The sequence below is a fragment of the Sminthopsis crassicaudata genome, chromosome 2 (assembly GCF_048593235.1).
Source record: "Sminthopsis crassicaudata isolate SCR6 chromosome 2, ASM4859323v1, whole genome shotgun sequence".
Lineage (NCBI taxonomy): Eukaryota > Metazoa > Chordata > Mammalia > Dasyuromorphia > Dasyuridae > Sminthopsis > Sminthopsis crassicaudata.
Window position 1 is genome coordinate 74,730,208 of NC_133618.1, and position 26,671 is coordinate 74,756,878.

Below are 26,671 nucleotides of genomic sequence, written 5' to 3' on the forward strand. Positions count from 1 at the left end.
GTGAATAATTTCAAAACGTTTTCCAGAATGATTGTACCCATTCACAGACCCAACAACATTTCATCAATGAACATATTTTTCCACAGCCTCTCAGCATCTGTAATTTTCATTTTCCCCTATGACTCTATAGTCTTGGTTTATTCTCTTAAAAATTGTCTACTAATATTCTTAGGTTACATGGCTCTTCTTGACAATGAACTATCTGACAGAGAAACTTGCTACAAATATTTTTTTTTCCCTAGTAATTGTGTTGATCCTTTTCTTTTCCTTTTTTTCAATCCCTCCATTGACTGTTCTCCTATAGACTCTTTTACTTCCAAACCTCTGTAAGAATTACTTCCCCTTTGATGAGGGAAAGGAAAGGGGGAACCCCATTTGTCAGCGCATAGATAATAAGATAATCCCATGAGGCACAGTGTCACCTGTAAATGAATTTACAGGCATGAAAACCTAGATTCATTGTAGAAATTTGGAAGTAAAGTTCAGTTAGAAAGATGCCAGGGCCAGAGGTGGCCACTGGGTGGGCAGGAACCCTTACATGGTTGGAAGTATACCATATGTTGGGGGGAATGGCTCCTGCAAAGAGAGAGCTCCAGCTTAGCTCTTTTTATACCTAAAAGGAGATGGGCGGAATTTATCCCAATAAGTTCATATCCAAATAGATGTTTCATAAGTGAACGTTATTCATACAAATCAGTTTGTTTTTAAAATACCCAATGCAAATACAATCATATACAGAATGTCTAATTCCACATAAGATAATTCAAGAAGTTAGCAGTTGAACTTTTACAGAAACCCAGGCTAAGTTTGATTATTGCTCTTTCCCAACCTTGTTTGCTTCAAAGGGACTAGCTTTGCTGGGTGTGTCATAATAGCCGGGAAGCCCAGTCAAGGTGGGTGGAGATAGATTAGTTAATCTGTTCAGTGGAGTTTATTGAGAGGCTGTAACCGGACCCCAACTCTATAGCCTTCATTCCCTTTAGGCATGAGAGAGAGAGAGAGAGAGAGAGAGAGAGAGAGAGAGAGAGAGAGAGAGAGAGAGAGAGAGAGAGAGAGAGAGAGGAGAGAGAGAGAGAGAGAGAGAGAGAGAGAGAGAGAGAGAGAGAGAGAGAGAGAGAGAGAGAGAGAGAGAGGAGAGAGAGAGAGAGAGAGAGAGAGAGAGAGAGAGAGAGAGAGAGAGAGAGAGAGAGAGAGGAGAGAGAGAGGAGAGAGAGAGGAGAGAGAGACAGAGAGAGAGAGACAGAGAGAGAGAGACAGAGAGAGAGAAAATGCAAGGACTTATAGCAAAGACCAGTTTCTCCCCAATAACCCCAGAATTATTAGCATCGAACAGCACTCCTTATTCAGAGAGACACACAAGCCTCCCTGTTCGAATCTCTGCAGTTGGGGGGCATCTCAGCCAGAGATTGACAGTCTTTAGATCTGTGGTTATTTGTGCATTTAACTCACCCTCGGCTGAGTAGCATTGCTCAAGGAAGTCCTGCTGCCCTACGAGGACACCCAAGAGGAAAAATGGGACCTGGAGTAGTTCCATCTGTCCTCTCTTGATAGAACAGAACAAATTATACAGTTAGACCAAGACAGGCCACCCCAACCCATTAGAGTCCTGATGTCAAAATGCTGAAATAATAATTAAGGAACAATAATAATAATTAAGGAATAACAACAGGAGGGGAGAAACAGATCAGAGAGGCTGCCAGTCCTTGGACAGGTGTCTGATTTTTGGTTGTTTCTAAAGAATAATGCCAAAGACTGAATAAGGGATTTCAAAGTTAAAACATAACTCAGCAAATCATAGTCTAGTAATTTTTTTTTTCCCCCTGAGGCTGGAGTTAAGTGACTTGCCCAGGGTCACACAACTAGTTAAGTGTCTGAGACCAGATTTGAACTTGGGTCCTCCTGAATTCAGAGCTGGTGCTAGTCTAATAAAATAGTTTCCAATTCAGCCTAAACTTAATGAAATAAGTCATCAGTTTTTCCCCAATTTCCTGACCAGCTGAAATCTCAGTTTCCTTCCCTGTTTACAAAAATTATCAGATCATGCATAACAGACTAGTAAATTTCCTGAAACAGCAATAGTTACAGTTTTATGCAGCAATAGATAAACAGGTTTATACAGCAATAGTTAAAGTTTTTCTCATACCGAGCAATAATCAGTTTTAGCAAGTCCCCCAATTTTAACAAGTCTTTAAAAAAAATAGATAGATTAATTTGAATCTATCTCAGAACCTTCTCTACAGAAGGTGGGTATGGAAAAATCCCACATGGCCCCTCCCTACTCTGTTAGAAGAGGCAAGGGGGGAGGGGAAGGCAACTAGTATTTACCTGAGGCTACAGGTACTTAACGCAGAGAATAGCAGTGGAGTCGAAGACAAGAGATCCTACCCCACCCATCCCTGTAGGATGTGGGGCATTTGGAGCTTTTAGAAAAGTTGGACCCTAATTGGAGATAGGTGACTCCTGAAAAGAAAGTCGGGGGTTGGGCGAGTAGAGTGAGAGAGAGAGAGAGAGAGAGAGAGAGAGAGAGAGAGAGAGAGAGAGAGAGAGAGAGAGAGAGAGAGAGAGAGAGAGAGAGAGAGATATTAGAATTCTACATAGAATTCAGGTGTTAATTTAGCCATTCTCTAAAAGGCAGCTTGAAGGAGAATCTATTATTATTCTATATCCCAGGGCTTCCTGGACTGAAATGCCAGTAGTTGAGGCAAGAAAGAGATCAGCTTTAAGGAAACTGAGGCAGTAAAAGAAAAGAGAACATCAGAACAGAGAAAGATTCTAGAGAGGTGCCAAATTAAAAAGTAGTTAAGGAGAGTTTTTTTTTTTTTTTTTTAATATTTTCAATCTCTCTCTTTAATTCACCCCTGCCTGCCTGCAGTCAGGATGGGGGGAAAAAAGGAGAAATCAAAAGAAACTATTTTCACTCTCTTAACAATTAATTTGCCTGGATTCGGAATTTTGTTCCCCAGCCCAAATTACAAAGATCTCCTTTCTGAAGTTCTAGGCTGGCCAGGACTAGAACTAGACAGGGCATCTTTTAATTGTTGGCATATGGGGCATAGAATGCCAATCAAGAAAAATAGGAGAGTGCATTAGGAGCTACTGAGACAGAGAAAGGCTTGAGCAGTTTAAATTCTCTGTCTAGTTTTTAGAGAGCAGGTAGGGATGCCCTGAGGCTTAGTGAAAGGTTGCTACAGTTAAAAGCTGAGAGGAGAGGCTCTGTTCTAATGCAGGATGACTATATAAGAGAAACCGAGTCCCATTTTAAAATGTATGGGACAAACCAAAACCATTTGGTATTGGCTACGAAATAGACCGGTAGATCAGTGGAACAGATTAGATACAAAGGACAAAAAAGGATACATCTATAGCAATCTAATCTTTGACAAACCCAAAGATTCCAACATTAGGGATAAAAATTCATTATTCGGAAAAAAACTGTTGGGAAAACTGGAAATTAGTATGGCAGAAATTAGATATGGATCCACACTTAACACCATATACCAAGATAAGATCAAAATGGGTCCATGATTTAGGCATAAAGAGGGAGATAATAAATAGATTAGAGGAACAGAGGATAATCTACCTCTCAGACTTGTGGAGGAGGAAGGAATTTATGACCAGAGGAGAACTAGAGATCATTATTGATCACAAAATAGAAGATTTTGATTACATCAAACTAAAAAGTTTCTGTACAAATAATACTAATGCAAACAAGATTAGAAGGGAAGTAACAAATTGGGAAAATATTTTTAAAAACAAAGGTTCTGACAAAGGTCTCATTTCCAAAATATATAGAGAACTGACCCAAATTTATAAGAAACCGAACCATTCTCCAATTGATAAATGGTCAAAGGATATGAACAGACAATTCTCAGAGGAAGAAATTGAAACTATATCCACTCACATGAAAGAGTGTTCCAAATCACTACTGATCAGAGAAATGCAAATTAAGACCACTCTGAGATACCACTACACACCTGAGATTGGCTAAGATGACAGGAAACAAATAATGATGAATGTTGGAGGGGATGTGGGAAAACTGGGACACTAATACATTGCTGGTGGAGTTGTGAAAGAATCCAGCCATTCTGGAGAGCAATCTGGAATTATGCCCAAAAAGTTATCAAACTGTACATACCCTTTGACCCAGCAGCGCTACTGCTGGGATTATATCCCAAAGAAATACTAAAGAGCGGAAAGAGACATATATGTGCCAAAATGTTTGTGGCAGCTCTTTTTGTTGTGAGCTAGAAACTGGAGGATGAATGGATGTCCATCACTTGGAGAATGGTTGGGTAAATTGTGGTATATGAAGGTTATGGAATATTATTGCTCGGTAAGAAATGACCAGCAGGAGGAATATAGAGAGGCCTGGAGAGACTTAAATCAACTGATGCTGAGTGAAATGAGCAGAACCAGAAGATCACTGTACACTTCAACAACAATGCTGTATGAGGATGTATTCTGATGGAAGTGGAAATCTTCAACATAAAGAAGATCCAACTCACTTCCAGTTGATCAATGATGGACAGAGGTAGCTGCACCCAGAGAAGAAACACTGGGAGGGGAATGAAAATTGTTAGCACTAATATCTGTCTGCCCAGGTTGCATGTACCTTCGGATTCTAATGTTTATTGTGCAACAAGAAAGTGATATTCGCACACATGTATTGTACCTAGACTATATTGTAACACATGTAAAATGTATGGTATTGCCTGTCGTCGGGGGGAGGGAATAGAGGGAGGGGGGGTAAATTGGAAAAATGAATACAAGGGATAATATTATAAAATATATATATATATATATATATAAAATAAAAAAAAAAAGAATTCTCAAAAAAAAAAAATAAATAAAAAAAAAATAAAATAAAATGTATGGGACAAGCTAGTTCTCTGAGAGGACTGGAATCTTGGTTTCTTTAAGAGCCAGGTAAAAGCTATGGGAAGGGCATTTCTAGAGATTTTGAAAAGAGTCCCCAAATCTCCCCACTGTACCCCAAGAAGGGGACAGGATGGGAGCATTTAAATGGCAGGTTGCCAAGCCACATGGGAGAGGCTGGAAAAGAGAGAGGATGGGGGAAGGGAGAGATGTCATCTTACCCAGTGCTCTCTGGTGGGGAAAGTGAAGGCTCACACATTTGGGTAGAGACACTTCTCCAAGTTCACCCCATCCATTGACCGTCTCCTCATGACTACAGCCTGACCACTATGGTGGAGTGCAAGAGGGCTCAAATACAGATATCTCCCCCAGAAGAGATCAAGGAGACTGCTGGCCTGGATTCCGAGAGGGATGGCCACGTGGAGGGGGAAGGAGTGAAGAAGAGACACTTTCTCCTGTGTGTCAGAATTGCAGCCTGAGGACAGGTTTTTCTGGTGAGATAAAGGGATTAGAAATGCCTTGGGAAAGAAGGTCTTTTGTCTCTAGAAGAAGCCTTTAGAGATTGAGAGTTAGACAAAAGGAGGACTTTTTTTTTTGCCTGAAAAGCAAAAAAAAAATGTCTCCACCAGAGGCTTTTGCTTGCAGCCCAAACCTGGTCTGGGACTGGCTGTTTTAGAGATAAAGTGAGACCAGGGTAGGAACACCGATATTCTTCCCAGAAGCTGCTCAAACTGCTAAGGACAAAGATTGGTTCTGAGAGAAAAGGTTAAGGTTAGTTTTCGGGGTAACAATTTCCGGGGTCCCCATACACTCCACCAAATGATGAGGGAAAGGAAAGGGGGAACCCCGTTTGTTTGCACATAGATAGTAAGATAATCCTATGAGGCACAGTGTCCCCTGTAAATGAATTTACAGGCCTGAAAACCTAGATTGATAAATAAAAGGTTTATTGTAGAAATTTGGAAGTAAAGCTCAGTTAGAAAGACACCAGGGCCAGAGGTGGCCCCTGGGCAGGCAGGAACCCTTACATGGCCAGAAGGATACCATGTGTTGGGGGGGGAGGGCTCCTGCAAAGAGAGAGCTCCAGCTTAGCTCTTTTATACCTAAAAGGAGATGGGTGATACCCCAAGTTTTGGGAGGGCTTTTCAGTTAGCTCAAATCAGGTGGGGGCTGGGGGAAAGCTGAGCAGATAGTGGGGGCTGGGCCCGGATATTCAAAAGGGTGCTTTTGACCAGGATTTGTGAATCAAGGTCAGTCATGGGTGTTGGGCAGTCAGAGAGGAATCTTAAAGGGACCTCAATCCCCATTACCTTCATTGTAAAGTCTTTGACCTAATTAAGATACAATATTGTCTTCTTTCTTCTTTCCCTTTCCTCTTTTTGTGCATTCTCCTATTTTGTAATTTAGTTCTACAAAAAAAAAAAAAAAAAAAAATGATTCTCCACCATCACCTCTATTTGACTTACCTCTATTTGACTTTTCTTTTCACTCTTATCTTCCTGTATGTTACTTTGTGTTAGGTTCTTACTAAGTGCTAATGAGATAATGAGATATTAGGTTCTTACTAAGTGTTAAGTCGGTACTTGACAATTCTCTAGTTCCAGCCATGACCAGGAGTTTTACTTGTGAATTTCTGGGGAAGAGCTTGCATGCTTAGGAGGAGCAAGTTCATTGGTTGAAGTAATTTTTTCCCAGAAGCCCTTGCATTATCCCACGCCCATTCTCTGGGAGGATAAAAGAGGGAAGTCACTACCCTGGACCAAAGTTAACGGCAACTGTCTGGAGACAACAGCTCTCTACTGAAAGAAGAATCTGTTTGAGAGATTTGAGTTAACACAGCAGATCTCCTCCCAGAGAGCAATCAGCAGCTTCTGGAGACAACAGCACATTACAAATTGGCGCCCAATGTGGGGCAAGGACTTTTGCTTATCCTGACAAGGACTTATTCTGAGCCCTTCAGAGGAACTAGCCCAGACCTTCGCATGTAAGGACTTATTCTGAGCCCTTCAGAGGAGCTAGACTGGATCATTGCAATTTGGCACTCGAACAGGGACGTAATGTGCTTAGTAAGAACCTAATATCTCATTATTTCATTAGCACTTAGTAAGAACCTAACAACTTTGTGTTGGGTTTTTGCTGTTGTTGTTGTTGTTGCTGCTGCTGCTGTGTTTGTTTACACTTCTTGTATTTCTGTTTTCTGAAGTGTTTCAAAATCCAATATTTTATGTCTGGTTTTCTTTCTTAAAATGTTTCAAATGTCTATTTTTTAGCATTCATCTTTTTTTTTTTTTTTTCAATTGTGGATAAGCTCAGATTTGTAGAATAAGCCCACTTGCACTACATCTTGAGCTTTGTTGTTCTTCAGAACACATTATGCCATTCTGTCTTGTGTTTTTGATTTGTATTATTAAAAAAAATCCCTTTCCTTTATATTTCAAGATATATTTTCTGGTCACTTTATGAATAGTCTCAGTGGAATTGTGAAATATAATCAGTGTTGACCAACAGAATGATTTCAGAAAGGCTTGGAGAAACTTACATGAATTGATGCTGAGTGAAATGAGTAGGACCAGGACATCATTGTATACTTCAACAACAATACTATATGATGATCAATTCTGATGGATGTGGCCATTTTCAACAATGAGATGAACCAAATCAATTCCAATAGAGCAGTAATGAACTGTACCAGCTACACCCAGCAAAAGAACTCTGGGAGATGACTATGAACTACTATATAGAATTCCTAATTCCTCTATTTTTGTCTGCCTGCATTTTGGATTTCCTTCACAGGCTAATTGTACACTATTTCAAAGTCTGATTCCTTTTGTACAGCAAAACAACTGTTTAGACATGTATACATATGTTGCATTTAATTTATACTTTAACATATTTAATATGTATTGGTCAACCTGCCATCTGGGGGAGGGGATGAAGGGAAGGAGGGGAAAAGTTGGAACAGAAGGTTTGGCAATTGTCAATGTTGTAAAATTACCCATGCATATATCTGGTAAATAAAAATTATGAAAGAAAGAAAGAGAGAAAGAGAGAGAGAGGCAGAGACAGAGAGAGAAAGAGAGAGAGAGAGAGAGAGAGAGAGAGAGAGAGAGAGAGAGAGAGAGAGAGAGAGAGAGAGAGAGAAAGAGAGAGAGAGAGAGAGAAAGAGAGAGAAAGAAAGAGAGAAAGAAAGAGAAAGAAAATCACTGTATGTCTTGGAATTTGTAGCTCAGGATTTTTTTTTAATTTTTATTCTTTCAGTTGGCACCTTGTTTTCTGTGTTCAGAAGTTCTAGACATTTTTCCTGTATTATTTCTTACATTGTGTTATTCATTTTTGACATGTTCTTCTGAGAGATTTATAATATTTGAAGTTAATAATTGTAATGAACATTTATATAGTATTTTCTATTTGCCAGTACTATACTAAGAGCTTTACAATGGGCTTTACAATTTACTTGGGCTTCACAAAAACCCTGGGAAGTTAAGGGATATTATTATCTACCTTTTATAGGAATCTGAGGTAAACAGAGATTAAGTGACTAGCTAGAATTGTACAATGAGTGTCTGAATCCACATTTGTATTCAAATATAGATTATGTTTTCACAATTTTTATTTTTATTTTAAACCACTTAGGAACAGTGTGTGGTAGTTCCATGTTCTCAAAATCTATAGTATTTTCTGCCTCATCAGGGGGTTGATTCATATTTTCTTTTGTTCTGCAATATTTATTTAAAGAAACCTGAACTAATTCATTAGAGCTGAGACCATATACTTTTTTTGCTATAAATGTATTCCCTGTTGGTTTATATACTTGTGCTCAAATTCTTTGGCTTTTATTCCTCTGGAGATTTTTAGCAATTTCATTCTTCCTCCCCACCCTTTACTTTCCCTCATTGCTCACTTTCTGACTCCCTCTCTTTTGATGATGATTCCCTGAAGGCTGCATTTCAAAGTGTCTGAGACTCCTTCCATGCTAGGCAATTCAGAGTTTACCATCCTTGGTGTGACCTTTAAAGAGAGAGAGAACTGATTCTGGCTGGGAGTTGGGCTCTTTCCCTCAGGTTTAGTGGAGTGCTACATAGTCTATCTATATCTATAATATATCTATCTATCTATCTATCTATCTATATATCTATATATCTATATCTATATATAGATATAGATATAGATATAGATATATATGTCTTATCTTTTCTCCACTTCTCTCAGGTTTCAGCTTATTGAAATGTCTTCTAATCTGTCTCATTATTCAACTAAAATTGATTTCTCTAAAATTATCAGTAATATCTTAGTTGCTAATCTTGTAGATTTTTCTTAATCTTAATCATTTTCTGCCTTTAATGTTGATGACTTCCCTCTCCTTATAAATTCTCTCACCTGTCTAGGTTTTTATAGCACTGCTCCATATTGATGTTCCCAGCTGTGTGGCTACTCCTCAATTTTCTTTACTGGATCATTATGATAGCTAATTGTGGATATATCCCAAGACTTTGTCTTGGCCTTTCTTGAGAACTCATCAACTTTAATGGAGTTATTTATTAACCCTATACAAATGATTCTCAGATATGTCCTCTTGGATATTTCTAACTTTAATGTTCATAAGTACCTCAAAAATCAACATTTCCAAAAGAGAATTCATCATCTTTTTTTTCTAAATCCTATCTCTGTTCTTAACTTCCTGTTCCTAGTGTGGATGCCAACCAGCTTCCCAACCTTGAAGGCACCTAGGATTCCTCATTCATCCTAACCTCATAACAAATAAATTGCTAAGTCTCATCCATTTTATCTCCAACATCAGTGGAATCTGTCCTCTGTTCTCTCCTATTATATTCACCACCCTCATTCAGGCAATAGTTTCTAATCTCTTACCTCTCCAATCTATCACATATACATCTGCTAAAAAAAAAAAAAAAAAAAAAAAAAAAAAAAAAAAAAAAAAAAAAAAAGGCTACCAAAAGCACAGGGAAAGAAGCTTCAGTGGCTCACTATTGCCTCTAGACCAAAATACAAATCCCACAGCTTAGCATTTAAAGCCTTCCACATATAATCCAGCCTCCTATCCTATACACATTTCACATCATGTCCCTTCACACATTCTCCTGAACTTGTCATTCAAATCCCTTCCCCATGCATTGGCAGAGGCCAATACCATGCCTAGAATGCATTCCCTGATTCCCTGCATGTCTCTGATTCTTAGAATTCATTTCTTTCAGAGATCAGCTAAAATCCTAAATCCTTTTAGAAGCCTTTTTGGTTCTCTCTCCTCAAATTATCATGCATTTACTTAGAGATGTAGTATTTTCTAGATAGAATGTAATCTTCTTGAGGGCAGGGATTATTTTTCATTTTTATCTTTCTATCCCCAAAGCCAAGCATAGTTAGTACCTTGCACTTACTTGTTGCTTATGCTTATTGAATTGAATTGACCAAATAGAGCACAAAATTATATATCTATATTTATATCTATATCTATATATCTATAGATATATCCATATCCATCTATATCTGTATCTGTTTTTATCTACATATATATGTTGTGTGTCTGTGTGTGTAGATCTCTCTAGATAGATAGGTAGATAAAAGATAGATAGAGATATAGAGATGATCACCATTTTACACAGAGATACCTATAGGAATGTATGTGTATATAAAATGGAGATCATCTTAGAGGAAAAGCATTAGCATTATGGGGCATTGAGAAAGGCTTCTTGTAAAAGGTGAAATTTTAATCATATATTATAATTATGGCCACCAAAAGTCTCGTATGAATGTGATTAAAGTTTAGAAGTTTTTCTCAATTTTTTTTAATTCTCAATTTGACAAACAAACCACCTTCCCCATGAATAATACCATGAAAAAGGATTGTGTGTAAAAGTGAGGTGCCATTAGTATAGCTTACTATTTTATATATATATATATATATATATATATATATATATATATATATATATATATATATATATATATACATATATATACACATATAATAAATTTGAACATGTTACTTTCAAAGCTATCCTGACTATTTTGCTTCCTTCTATATTTCTTTTTGTTTTCTCCTCTGCATTTTTAAATGTTTCAGAACTCATTTTTTTTTCCTCAGCAATAGTATTGCTCTTTTTCCAAATCTCTTCCTTAATGAAAAAAGAGAAAACCTCATCTCTAACAATTTACTATAGTCAGGTAAAAAAAAAAAAATTCACACATTTGTCATATCCAAAAATCCTTGAATCCTTGAATCCTTGAATCCACCATGCCTTCCTCAGGAAATGGTTAGCATACTTCATCATTGGTCCTCTGAAGTTATGCTTAGTCATTGAATTGCTAAATTGTGCACAGTTTTAAAATATTGTCCACAGTTGGTCTGTCACAGCAGAGATAGAACATTGTCCACTAAGCCTTGATAAAAGAAATATACAGGAATAAGTGTCATTGCATGAAGAAGCAAAGGGACTCTCAATCAGGCACAGAAGTTATGCTCAATTTGAAAACAGACATTTAGGTTTAGGTCCAATTATAATTATCTTATGTCTGCCTGTTGCTAGTGATCAGTTTTAGTAGATGATCAAGGTCTAGGGACTATCAGATTTAAATTATGAACCATAAGGGGTAAAATAATGTGGGTGGTGATAAAATTGAAAAATAATACTGTTAAGGATAGTGAAATGTGTGGTATGATATACCCTCAGAATAATTTATCCATGCTCCAAATGCTGTGTTAACTGTTGATAACTTATTTTCATTTCTATTCATATTTATTCTCCCATATAACCTCAATTTCCATATTTGTAGAAAAAGTATAATAATATATATACCATGAGTCTATTGTGAGGGAAATACTTATGGTTTAGGGAGTTGAGACCAATTCGTGAAGATAACTTTAACACATTTTATTGCTACTAACAAGAGAACAGTTGTCATCATAAACAGTGTCTCTGTGTGGCCCCTACGCTCACAGTAACTCAAACTTATATATCACTTGACATTTTAGAAGAGCTATTGTCCAAGCCAACAGTTAGGGTGCCTTCAGCTAACCTGGAAGTATAAACAATACATGTTATCATGAAATGATGCTTTCTGGGGCTGCTTCTTTGAATGAAGCAAATCATCATGCTTTTTCATGCTATATTTCTTCTGTCATATTGTTCTATTGGATTGACTCTGTGTGAGTACAGTGTCTCACCTCATTTTACACTTTCCTGCTTGGCCCTTGGATGTGGTGAAAGGCCTTTCAATTGTCCTTGTCCTGAATAGATAGATGCTTCATGTCCTACTGCTTGTGAACTTTAACGTGCTAAGCAAAGTCACCCTCTGGCAATGGAAGATGTGAGAGACTTTTTTGATGACCTAAAAATTACAAAGTAGGAAAATTTTTTAATCAAATGACTGTTGATTAATTGATTATATTATTTTTGTGTGCCTTATAAACAGAGACCCTAGGAAAAGAGCTTTATGATCTGGGGAGTTTAGTGATGAAAATAGAGGTGAAAAAGAGATTAAGTTTTACAACCAAGACATCCAGATTTGGAGGTGACAGGTATTTTTGTGGGGTTCAGGCCACAATCATAGCAGGGTGGAATATTGAGATATAATTGACTTTGGTATATTAGCAATGTAATGCAGCACCAAAAAAAAAAAAAAAAAAAGATAATGGGATCTTGGGGGTTGAGGGTAGTTTCCAGACATCTTGATTATATAACCTATCAGTAAAAAGAAAAAAAAAGTTGAGAACACACCTCTATTTATGCACATATATGAATTTATTTGTAAATTACATACATGCTCACTGTACACACATTACAAAACATATACACAAATACAAATTACAATCAACAATAGCTTATAATATTGTAAGTAATAGCTCCTTTAGGAGTCATGTTTTCCACATGAAAACAATCATCATACACAATGAAAAAACATTAAGCAGAAGTGAATTGTCTATGAATTCAACTCAGCAGAAAGTTTCTTCTATAAATGCTCTTTTTTCATGGTTCTTGTTAATGCATGTTTAATTCCTTGTAATATCCTTCATATTTGGATATTTGGGATTTTTTTATAAGGATGAAGAAGAGCAAGAAGGCCAATTTGGTTAGATTGTACAATGCAGGAAGGACAGAAACATACATATAAAAGCTTAGAAAAGTAGCTTGGGGATAAGTTCTGAACATCTTTAAATGGCAACTAATGAAATTTTTATTTGATCCCAGAATGAACAGGGAGCCATTGGGGTTTCTTGAATGGGGGAAGAGGAATGTGGTGGAGAGAGGAATATTGTCAGATCTACTTTAGCAAAATCACTTTGATGATTGTCTGAAGGATGGATTAGAGTAGGGAAAAACTTGAGATGGGAAACCAAATAGAAGTCTAGTGCCACAACCACAAATTGATCTGGGGAGATAGGGAGTGCATTTTGGTTTGTTGGGATTGCTCTTTACCAATGACATCTTCTCAGATGTTGCTGTAGGCACTGAGTAAAATTTGCATTATAATTACCCTGAAGGGCTTTTCCCCCATTCCAAAAGGGGAAGTTAGAGGTCTGTACCACTGTGAGAGAGTTGAATAAAGAATTGCCCAGAAATAAGGCCTAAAGAGAAGTTTATAAGCCAATATTGGCTACTACAGGAAGTGTGAGCTGGAATTTTCACCAAAAGCCTTCTTTCCCATTCCCCCACATACACATCAGTTTAGATAAGGGAAGTAGATCCTATATAATCTATTGTGAATCTATGGCGATAATGAATGGCAGGATGAAAAACCTAACCAGAGGCATTAGCCAAATTTACCAAAAGTAGTATGGTCCTGACACTTTTAAAAGAGATTCTCCAGTCAGAAAGATCGGTAGAACTGGAGATGAACAGAATGTTCAAATTAGTTGAGGCTTGGCAACTCGTGAGAAGCAGCATACTATCAGGCAGAAAACTCTTGGCAAAACAAGCTGGTGCTTAGCCAGGGAAGTACCTGTGGATAAGAAAGTTTGGGGTTAACAACAGGACTGAAAAAGATAGTAAAGAACTGGGAAATGGGTTGTGAGGGGAAAAGAGGCAGAAAGGCGGAATCTCCTGAGTTCCACCAATAGCAATTGCTTAAGATCTTTTTTTTAATTATTATGTCCAATCTGGAAGAAACAGCACGCTAAATATTCAGTGGTTTGCATGAAACAAACAAATTTCACCAAGTTTCAAGACTCTTTTTATAAAGCCAATCCCAAATCAGCTTTTCACTGGAATGGGTTTGAATGCATCTGCTCAGATTTTTTGTTTAAGAAAATTTACTTTCATCTAGGCTCCCCTTAATCTATATCCATTAGTATTGATCTTGGTAGACCACAATAAAGTCAAAGTGATTATATGGATAGGAGAGAAGAAACTGGGGGAAGGATTTTGATTTTGCAGGTAGGCAGAGTGTTTCATTTCATGTCTTTCAAGAGATGGAATCTAAATGGAGGCCCAGACAAATCACTGCTTCTTCCTCTCCCCCCAAAAACATGCCTACTATATCTTAAGCCTGGAAATGTGGAAACCTGGGCTATCAACAGAGCCAATATCTGTAATAGTGGGGAGAGAGAGGAATTAGCATTTTGTCAGAAATTCTCCATCTTAAATTTGAGAAAATCAGTTTCAGAGGATGCAAGAATTCATCCATATGTGAGAAAAGAGAGAAAAGCTAAAGTATTGCCAAGGTACAGATGTTGTTTACTGTAACACAAAGCACCATTGCAAAACCCATCAGGATACTCTGTGTGTAAGACTTCACACAGTTCACAGATCTGCTCAACATATTAGTCTCCCCAAGAGACTTGCATAACACAATAATTATTACATAACAATCCCCTCTCACTTTACTTCCTTCAAAGATAACTAGCCCTTTAAGCAGCAGTGTAATTAATAGGACCACTATCCAGCAAGTCCTACTTGTATAAGCTTTTAGGCATGGGCCTTGTACAATCTCAACATGAGAAATTGGGGGCTTATCAACGCTGTTGACAACAGCTATTTTATCATCCCCCCAACTCAACTCTCCTGGATTCCTTGTTGTTACTAACACATTCCCACTCTGAAGTAGGGAGGAAGAATTGCTTATTTCAGTTGGCAATGAAATATATATATTTCAGTGTAAGGCTTTAGCAATGAGAAAATGAATTTATAGCATCTCTACCTATACCCAAAAGTGGCAAGTTTGGACTTAAAGAGAAGGGGGTCTAGACCAGCATCCATCATGCACACGTACTCCTATCCCTTTATAACTCAAACCCAGAAAGAGAAATTTAAAATATAGACTCAAAGAAAGCAGAGTAGTCCAAATCCCAAGTTCTAGGCTATATAGGTGATCTTTGAGATTAGATGAGTAAAATCTAGTTAAAAGTGAAGTCATATAGTCAAAATCAAAAATGTTCACCTACAAAATTGTCCATAGTTACTGTGAATAGAAGCAAGGAAGGATCATAAATTTAGAACAGGAAGAAACTTTTTTTGGAGATCATTGAATAACCTTTTCATTTTACAGATGAAGAACTGAGGTACAAAGAGGTTAAGTGTCTTGCCTAGGGACATACTACTAGTGAATATCTGAGACAGGACTTGAACTTGGATCTTCATGACATCAGGAATGCCACCTAATTGCCTGACAAGGAAAAGTGAGAAAGCCTGAATCCTGGGGAGATTCAATACAGCCAATTTGTCTACACCCTAGGCCTTGAAAAACCTAATACAGTGAGGACTTGGATAAATTTCATAAGTTTGCTGGTGCCAAGAATCATCATTTAATAACTCCTCCATCTCTAATATTCTTATTTGCGAAATATAATACTTACATTACCTATTTCACATGGCTATAGAGAAAATAAACTGAAGGAACATTTATAGAATTATTTGTAAACTAACATGCTGGACAAATATGAGCTAAAGAACATCCCCCTCTTCCTGGAGGTAAATAAATTCTATGAAGAACATAAAAAGATCTTCCAAACATAAATAAATCATAACATATTTTGAGTGCTTAATAACTAATACATGAGAAGATGGGCATAGGGGAAGGAAGCAAATAAGATATCAGAAAATATAGAGTTTAATAAATAAAAAGGCAAAAATATAAATTACTTAGAAAGTCATGTTTATATATTGTGAATTACTTCTTTAAGAGAAAAGGAACCAGAAAAGATTAATATATTACAAAAAATGGTAAGATCCTCCAGATACACATTGGAAGATAATATCCTCCTGATCAAGAGCACTACAAGAGCTCTTCAATGAGATCTGTGATCTTTCAAAGAGTAAATCTTAGAATAAATACTGCATGTGAATACTGACTCTGGTCTACAGTCAAATAGATAGAAAAAAGAAAGTAATACCTGGGGATGTTTGTTGCAATTTTCAATAATCTGAAACCACTCCTTAACACAAAAATGTAAAAATCAATGTTCTTCCAGTGGTGTTTATGTTTATAAAAATTAGAACACTCTTTGAAGAATCAAAATTTTGGGCGACCCAAAGGGCAATGAAGTATGCTGGGCAAACTACCATCATATACACAAAGGTAACTGCTAGTAATATGCTGTCAGAATCTACATAACTAGAAAGAGGATTATCACCAGTAAATTGACTGTAGCAATGAATTCTGGGGCAGACAGGAGGGAAGGAGAAGAAAGGAGAACATCTAAATCATATATGTGGTCATATCAACAGAAATGAAATATGTGCCACAAATTGTTTAAGGCAATCAGCAAATCATCTAACAAATATAAGACAGGAAAAAGGAGGTGGGTTAGTCATATAGCAGGAATAAGAGATAATAGAGCATTTTAAATGCAGTACTGGTATCTAAAAACAATGTAAAAATTTCTAGAGGAAAAACTCTAGCATGAATCATGGGCCTTATATGGAACATTCATGAAATGATAAAGACCAGAATCACAGAGAATGAGATGTGAGTTATATACTTGACATATAGAATGAATATGCAAATGGATAAGATCATAAATTCACTGGCTTCAGAGTAAATTGTATTTAGAAAATAAAACTTTGGAGAGTGCAGTGAAAAATAAGGAATATATACTTTTCCTTTATAAATGTATACTAAATAAATATATAAATGTAAATACATGTTTCAAAGAATCCTTGATTTTTTTATTATGAGCCTCTATCCATTGTTACAAAATACACAGCTTTCTGTTCATTTCTATTTTGAGTTCTTTCACAAAACTTTAGTCCAGGATATGCCTGATACACTCTATAGTTTTATAGTGATACATGCCTAATTCATATCAGTATAGTAATTCAGGCTCAGGACCCTATGTAATTCAACAAGAAGTTGACTTAAAAGAAAAGATTTGAAAAGATACCATAATTGATTCATAAAGACATTACCCATCTCCATTTTCTAACTCTGACATTCTGGTATATGCTGGTCAGAAAGATATAATATTGACTCACAGGTCAATTAGAATTCAGATAAACCTGAGAAGCACCTACTCTTCATAGACTTTTTAATGTATCAAATGACCTGGAAACCATATCATTGATTCATACCTTAGTTCTGTGGGCCAATGAATACAATAGGATAGCAGCCTCTTTTCCCCCTTTAAAGTAAAACCAGTCCAACCTTCATGAAGAGGATGTCACTCCTACAACAATCTTTTAAACATTGAACATTATATTTATTTAAATTAATTTAAACATTAAAATAACTTTATGTTTATTTAAATTAAACATTTAATCATTAAGCATGTCTTTTTAACATTGTGTTGGCAACCAGATAATACTTAATTTATATAGCTATTATTCATTGCTTTTATTCTCATCACATATTTTCTTGAGGATGGCTCTTACAATCCTTGTTAGCAATATGGTACAGTACATTATACTCCTTTTGTATCTATCCTATTTGTATCTATCTAGAATTCTCCCTCTACCTACTCAGGCTACAGTAAATAAGCCTTAGGGAATTACCCAATGACTTACCCAATGCTATATAGATAATAAGTATCAAAAGTGGAATTTCTATCCAGGTCTTGTTGTCTTTCAAATCAGCCATATGAAATTACTGGAACAATACTGTCTTTGAAAAGGTAGGCTTTTGTACTACTACTGGGCTTATATCCCAAAGAAATACTAAACAAGGGAAAGGGACTTGTATGTGCCAAAATGTTTATGGCAGCTCTTTTTGTTGTAGCTAGAAACTGGAAGATGAATGGATGCCCATCAATTGGAGAATGGTTGGGTAAATTATGGTATATGAAGGTTATGGAATATTATTGCTCTGTAAGAAATGACCAGCAGGAGGAATACAGAGAGGCTTGGAGAGACTTACATCAACTGATGCTGAGTGAAATGAGCAGAACCAGAAGATTGCTGTACACTTCAATGCTATATGAAGATATATTATGATGGAAGTGGATATCTTCAACATAAAGAAGATCCAACTCACTTCCAGTTGATCAATGATGGATAGAAATAACTACACCCAGAGAAGGAACACTGGGAAGTGAATGTAAATTGTTAGCACTACTCTCTATCTACCCAGGTTACTTATACCTTCGGAATCTAATACTTAATGTGCAACAAGAAAATGGTATTTACACACATATATTGTATCTAGGTTTTACTGTAACACATGTAAAATGTATGGGATTGCCTGTCATCGGGGGGAGGGAGTGGAGGGAGGGGGGGATAATTTGAAAAAATGAATACAAGGGATAATATTATTTTAAAAAATTACTCATGCATATATACTGTGAAAAAAAATTCCAAATAAAAAAAAAAAAAAAAAGAAAAGAAAAGGTAGGCTTTTGTTGCAAGAAATTTTACTAAAAACTGTGTAAGTTCCCCAAAACAACCGAATCGGATCTTCCAATTCTAGCCCTAGTTTACTATTCATCTGCAGTACCCATCCAAGGTATATGTACCAAAAGACTAATCCAATACCTGTCCAAGTTGTAATTTCTATGCTATAATTTGAATGATATGCATTCTATATTGGGGGTGTGGATACTCCGCCAATCTTTTGAAAGGATGTAAATTTCAACGAAAAGACCATGTAGTAGTGATATAACTATTACAATGGCATCTGCTAACATGAACATCTGGGGAATTTCAGTACAGAGAATACTTCTTCCATTTAGACTTGGGCTGCTGTACAAATTATCCAACTCTGATGAATATCTTGGTAGTATGTCACTCTGTTTAATGCTTCATCTGCTATTTATGTTCAAAGATTATAAAATAAGTTTTCACTGTATTTGTGGCAGCAATGATCAATAAATGTTGTTAACCTAAATGTTGGATAATTTCTTTTTTCCTCTAATTTTTCATTATGATTACTATCCATTTGATTGTGGTTTGAGAAAATTCTAGTTTTCTTTCAAATTCTATTATTGGGGAGGAGGTATCCCAATACCTTTATTTCATTTTTTGACAGTATTAAAAACCTATTTGTATTAAAGGTAGATATAGATTACCTGGATTTCAACAAAAGTGTCTCTCAGTATCCCTATGGATAAAATGAAGAAATATAGGCTGGAATCATCTTTATATAGGACCTTTTGTTCACTGCTATTAGTTCATAAATGCCTAAGATTTTGTAAATAAATCTCAGGGATTTGGCTAATACTCAAAGAAGGTATGGATTTTCTCACTTAAATCTAATATATCAAATGCTACTGTCAGAGGCAGGATGAAAACTGATGCCCTCCTCACTATAAGCTCAGTACTCTCTCCACTCTGCTACACTGATTCTACCACTGCTGTTTTGCTGGATTCAATAAACTCCCTTTAAAGATGGACTATGATGAGGCAATGGAAAGAGCACTAGATAAATGTAATAGGGGTTTGAAAACTGACTGGCACTCTGGGATCTGTAATTTAGAGGTAGAAACATTCCCTCAAAAACCTGAAGGTGATTTGGGATTCCAGTTAATTCTTTAAGCCTCTAATATACAAAGATAAATAATATAGAGAAAACATAGCTGGAGGATGTCAGTAGATTATAAGTTGTATAGAGCCAGAAGTGACATAAATATCTACCCCTACCATATCTGATTCCTCCCTCCCACCCAAAAAATAATAATCCTATTACTATTTTAGTCTTCATTAAGAGAGAGAGCATATCCAAAAAAGTGAGAGGGTTTCACAGTACTCTACCTGGTCATACCACATCAGGAATGTTAAGTAGATTTCTGGGAACCACATATTAGGAAGAACACTGACAAACTATAGCATATTCAAAAGAAGACAACGAGAATGGGGAGAAGACTGTAGACCATGACATAACTTAGTATTAGTGTCTTTTGAACAAAACACAAAATGCATAAGAATGATTGAGGGAAAGACAGCAATATAAAATGATTAATTTCTCAGGTGGCTGATAAACTATAAATGAGAAAATCCTAACAGAGAAGTTTTACTTTTGTTTTGAGCAAAAGCATTGAAATAAATAAATGGGTGACTTTTTTGAATTATGGAATATTCAGTCATTACAAACAATTGGTCAGGTCAAAGAAGGAAGGAAGAGAATTATAATTTACTGTTTATTAAGAGATAACATGCAGGATTGTGAGATGAAAATTTATATATTTTTTAAATTCAGGACAAAAATCAAGGCTGTGATCTTTGAGTTTAATCATCATTCAAACTATAGCTTGGAGACATTTTGACATTATGAAAAGACAACACAAAGATAGAGCAAAGGATGAAAAATTCAATGATAGTAAGAGATGGTTCAGGAATTTTAAAGGCATAACCTGTCTTGGAAAACACAAATGTAGAATGTGAAGCAGTTACCATTAAAAAGATAGCAGTTCAAGGAACCATAAATTCTTTTTTAAATAAGGCAGAAAATAAACAGTTTTAACTTTAACACCTAGTTTTTGCTACTACAAGGAAATTCACACTATGTATTTATAGTATAAACTTCATTTGTTCAATTTTATTCAGGTAAGTTGTTTAGTTCAAATTGTTCAATTGAATATTAAATGAAATTTTTACCTTAAAAAAAGTTCACGTTGAGAGTTCTAGCACAAACTACCACACTTCTCACTAACACTTGGGAAATGCAGTTTTATCTTCAGGTACCACAAAAAGAATCACTAGTGATAAATTAGTGACTTCTTTAATCAATAATTCTCAATTTTTTTTTTTTTTTTTGGTTTCAGGAATTTTTTATACTTTTAAAAATCATTGAGGATCCACCAAAAAGGTTTTGTTTATGTTGGTTATATCTATTAATATTTTCTGTATTATAACAAAACATATTAATATTATTATGAGAATAGTTTTGATCTTGTGCCCTCCCAAAGAGATCTTAAGGATTCTTAGTGATCCTCGGATCATACTCTGAGAACCAGTGATGTAGAGTATTTTAACTAAAAACTGGTTCAGAAGGACTCTCTCCCATCCCATAATACTTTTGTGGAGTTATTTTCCACTGTGATGTTTCTGATGTGCATGACATGGGCAGACTTGGACTAAAACATTTTTACCTCACACATGTCATTGAAAAGGAAGAAGCACTATATCCACAACGAAAAGGGGGTGGGAAAGCTTGACTCTCAATTCAACCACTATAGTTGCCTGATATTTGACATCTCTATTCCTTATGAGTAAAGAAACCTGTTCTCTACTAAAGCCTGTTTCTTTGTGGGTCCATTATTGGGTCCATTATTTATATCATCTTGATATTTAAAATCAGAATAAAAAGATGGGAGAAAGCTTTCAACTAAATTTGTTGTTTTTGATTACTCAGCTCTCTACTGTCACTGGCCACCATAAACTCATTGCGACTATCTATCCCTGATTTGGTAACATTTTTCCCTTGTTGATGTATACATATAGATTTACAAAGTTTTTCCTTCAAAATCACCATATAAGGTAGGTGGTAAAAATTTCTATCCTATTCTACAGAAAAAGAAACAGAGGTTTGCAAGGTCACACAATTTCTAAGTGGCAAAGCAAAGACTTAAACTCAGATCTTTTGGTGCTAAATCCTGGGATCTTTCTACTATACTAGACTACTGCACATAGAGGACCAAACATGACATTTAAACGGAGTGGAAACTAAATGAAAAGAGGGCAATTGAGGAATTAGAAGGAAATGTTTTATCCTAGATACAGCAGGTATTGTAGGTTACTGATGAGACAGTGAGAAGATGAAGATGAATATTCTGTGGAATAAATTTCATGCTTTTCTATAAATATATTAATACCTGCTGTGGGAACAAAAACCCAATGGGAAGTTGTTATTTAGTCATGAATGACTGGATTATATTGTTCACGAGGTTTTCTTGGCAAAGATATTGGAGAAGTTTGCCATTTCCATTTCCAGTGGATTAAGAAAAACAGAGGTTAAATACTTTGTTCAGAGTCTGAGACCAGATTTGAATTCAGTCTTCCTGACTCCAGACCAAGAATTCTGTCTACTGACCCACCTAGCCACCTCCAACAGTGGGAAGTTGCTCCAGTGAAAAGAGGGAAAGCAAGAGCTGGAGATGTCCATCCTCCCAACTTTCATGTGACCAGAAAAGAGACAGCAATTTCTGCAGCCTCTTAACAAGATTTAGGAGACTTGAAAGAATAGAGAAAGTACAGAGGAGAATTTCAGTAGGGACTGGGACAAGAAAGCTAATTTAGACCTGAATTGGAAAAGATAATGCTGTAGCTCATCCAGGGGGGAGTGAGAGGGAGAGGGACTGAAATCTTTTATTGGGTCTTTAGTAGACATCCCAAGAGCACACCTTTTTTGAGAAATAGGTGATTCCTAGGAGAGAAAGTATTTGATACCTCTGCCTATAGTCTGAAATTAAGGTGGGGAGATAAGGAAGAGAAACTTAACTCCCGGAGGAGAACATACTGATCTTAAGAGAGAGGAATGCTATAAACAAGAGATAGGATCATTCCTTTTGACTGTGTGACTCCCACTACATCTGATTACCTCCTTCATATTTTAGAAGAGGGGTATATTACAAAGTCTCACAAAATACACCAAAAAAACAAAACACAGGGAAAAAAGTACTTAATGGTGGGATATCTGAGTGGAACTATCCTGTAGCTATAGTAAAGTAAAATATCTAGTGTATATAAATGCAGGAAATTAGATTCAAAATAAGGAAGAATTTAAAAATTACTACAACTGATCAAAAATATAGTATGCTCTATCAGAAGTCAAGGGCTCTTTCTCAGATATGGTGTAGTGGGGACTACTGCACTACGTATGAGATAAAACCAGATAACCTCAAAGGTCATTTCTAACTCCAAGAATCTATGAAATGTTTAGGTGAATTTCAGGTATGTAAGGCAGTTCAAGGCAAATGGCCTCAATTCTATCCACAATTATGGGAGCATTAAGAAGACTTACCCAATCACTATTCCAAAATTCCATTCTTCATGAGGGCTACAGAGATTTCCAAATGCTGGATTCTCACACTCACCTCGGTGGCCTTTTGGAATTTTTTTCTTGCTCCAGGGGTCTTTCCCACGCTCCAACTGAGAAATCACATCAGGTTTGGAAACTGGATGTCCTGTTTATAGGTAAAAAGGAAGAATTTGAGTGTGGTTCTGGAAAACAAAGAATCATATCAGAAATCATTCCATCTTATTGCTTTTAAGAACCTCTAACCATGGGAGCACTCTACAAACCCACATCTCCGCTGTACTCTTTTGAACAAGCATCCTTATGTTATATAATATTTCCTCTATGATATCATCCATTTTTTCATATTTTGTGAAACCCATATTTCCCCTGACAGGTTTCTCTAATTCTTTCAATTGTCTATTTCATACTAGTGTCAGAGGTGTGTGATAGGAGAGTGTTGAACTGAGAGTCAAGATCCTGGGCATATCAGTGCCTTTGTTTCTTCTTTTGTAAAATGAGGATAAAAGAAACACTCAACTTTAAGGTTGATTGTAAAGATCAAATGAGATAACATATTGTAGAGCACTTTGAAAACCTTAAAATGCTTATGTATGCCAGTTGTTGTGATTATTGCAGTACCAGAATTGTGCATACTATTGTAACACATTTAGAATTGGAATAGACCTTAGTGACTATCTAGTCCAATTCATACCCAAAAGAAATCTTCAGTATAGCCTACCTGACAAGAATTAATCCAAATTCTAAAGACTTTCAAAGTAGAAGTGGGATTCCCATTAGCCTTTTGGGTAACTCACTTTCAAATTACTCTAATTGTTAGAAAATTTAATTTTACATAGCATTTTATAGCTAGTTAAGGTTTACAAACTTTATAAATTGTCACAGTTCATCTTCATAATCAAATTTGTGAAGGCTCTGTTATCATATCTACATTATATAGATGAGAAAACTACAGCAGATAATGACTTCCTACAAGACTAACTTCGAATTTTACCTTCTGCAAGAGATTTTCCCATGTAACCCCTCCATTTACATTGTATATATCTTATATATCACTAGTCATTTGCATATTGTCTCTCCAATTAAAATGTAAGCTCCAATTACAGCAGGTACCATAGTTCTGCCTTTCTTGTATCCCTATAGAATAACATAGTGACTGGCACATGATAAGTCATTAAAAAATGTTTGTTAATAATAATAAAGTTATTTGCCTAAGGACACACAGCTAGTTGTTTCTGGAGCAGGATTAAAACTTGGGCCTTATTGACTTAGGGAGACATCCACCCCTATCTGAGTCCAAAATCTCCATTCCATCCCACAGTCCCATCCTCAAATACAGAAGGAAGGATTGAGATTGAGACTTTGCTGATTCCTCTTCTACCAAATCCCAGCTCAGTCTCTAGCAACTAGCTCACTCCTTCCACAAATAACATATTATGCATCTTTGGATGCATAATGGATGTAGAATGGAAGCTTTTTAAAAACATATATATATATATACATATATATATATATACGTATATATATATGTGTGTGTGTATATATATATATATATATATATATATATATATATATATATATATATATATGCGTATATATATGTGTGTGTGTATATATATATATATATAATGTATATCTCCGTCACGCTGTCCCTGACACAATGCAATTGCCTTAACAGACAAAGTCTAATCTCTCTTTCATATAACATCTCTTCAAATGCTTGATCATAGCTAGCATATCTTCCCTGGGCTTTCTCTTTCCTAGGCTAAATACTGACAGTTCCTTCATCCAATTCTAATATAACATTGATTTAAGGACTTTTGGTGTACATCCTGGTTGCTTTCTTATGGATGTTCTCCAGACTTTTGATGTCTTTCTTTAATTCTAATGACCAGGACTAATACAGTACTGTAATTTGGTCTGATTAATATATAATACAGGGATTTTTACTTCCCTCCCTAATTCCTGTAGGTTGTGTCTTTTTTAATATTATTAAAGATTGATTTACCTTTGTTCACAATCACAATATATTGATAACTTATATTAAGCTTGTATATCTTCTTTCAAATAAACTGTTGTCTATACATGCCCCCCATGCTATATTTGTAAAATTGATTTTAATCCCAAGTAGCATTTTATCTTTACTTCTACATATTAGGTTCAACCCAATGCAGATCAAAATATTTTGGCTCTTGAATATTTCATCCACTGTATTACCTATTTCAGCTTCACAATCTTCTGCAAATCAATGTTTATAATATCTGTATCTATATCTAAGTCATAATAAAAAAATTTAACAGTAACAAAACAAATAAATATCCCTGAACACTCCACTGGAGGTCTCCAAATACTGACCCAATAATTAACAAATACTCTTTGAATTTATACAACATGAATCTATTTAATTGTACTATCTAATCTATATTTTTCCCCTTTCCAGAAGAAAAAAATGTCACAATTTATCAAATTATTTGCTAAAATCTAGGTAAAGTATACTTACATTTTACTGATCTCCCAGTTTAATAAACTTGTTAAAAAAGGAAATCATGGCCATATGGCATGGCCTATTTTCAATGAAGTCATGCTTCATTTGTTTCCTTATGCTTATTGCTTCCTTTTCTTTATTTCCAATAATCATTTATTTAATGATCTATTCTAGAATTTTCCTAAGAATCAAAGTAAAACTCAAAGAACTATAGTTTGCTAAAGACAATTCTCATTTTGCACCCTTTCTCCCACTCCCAAACCTTTGTGTTCCAACATAGGTATTCCCAGGTCCTTTGAGTAATTCTCACATAGAACAGTTTTAAGTTATCTCATATGAACTGAAGCAGGGAACTTATATAAGGTTTTAGCTAACTAGAGTTTGCAAACAGAGTACATAACCTGAGTATACAATCTTATAGGAGAAACAAAGGCAGATAAGGGGGGAACAAGGACACACTGGGTGAGCAGACAAGCCATAATTCCAGGAAAGGATCATAATTTAATCCTGACAGGATAGGGGTTAAAAATAAGAAGGTCAAGGGCAGAAGACAGCAAGGTGAGGGGCAATACTCAAAAGGAGGGGAAATTATCACAGCAAGGATTGAGATAATACTCCTGGAATTTATGACATAATGGTATGTAAAGTGGTCAGAGCTTTTTTACTGACTCATTTCTCCCAGTCCTAATGGCAAGGAAGGGGGGAGGGATGGCTAAAATTTTATTCAGGGCATAACAAAAGGAATCAAAATGCTTTAAAAATTAAGGGAAATATCCTTACCCAATGAAGCCAGGTTCCTGTAGTTCTCCAGAATCACATCTCTATACAGACCTTTCTCAGCAGAACCCAAATGCCCCCATTTATGCTGTGTGAAGTTCACAGATGCATCCTTGAATGCCAGTGATTCCTGAAGCACAAAGCATTTTTTTTTAATTTTGGGTACTTATTTTTACA

At 35.9% G+C, this 26,671-nt stretch overlaps 1 protein-coding gene across 1 annotated transcript in view; it reads right to left on the reverse strand.

The window, feature by feature from the left end:
- Positions 1-12,616: 12,616 nt before the first annotated feature.
- The window catches only part of LOC141554572 (zinc finger protein 69 homolog), a 39,020-nt gene continuing 24,965 nt past the window's right edge, over positions 12,617-26,671 (reverse strand). The window contains exons 4-6 of the mRNA XM_074286586.1: positions 26,498-26,624; positions 23,291-23,380; positions 12,617-13,833 (exon numbers count right to left, since the gene is read on the reverse strand). Coding sequence (XP_074142687.1) covers positions 13,739-13,833; positions 23,291-23,380; positions 26,498-26,624 — 312 coding nt within the window. The 3' untranslated portion in view covers positions 12,617-13,738. The remainder of the gene's footprint in view (positions 13,834-23,290; positions 23,381-26,497; positions 26,625-26,671) is intronic.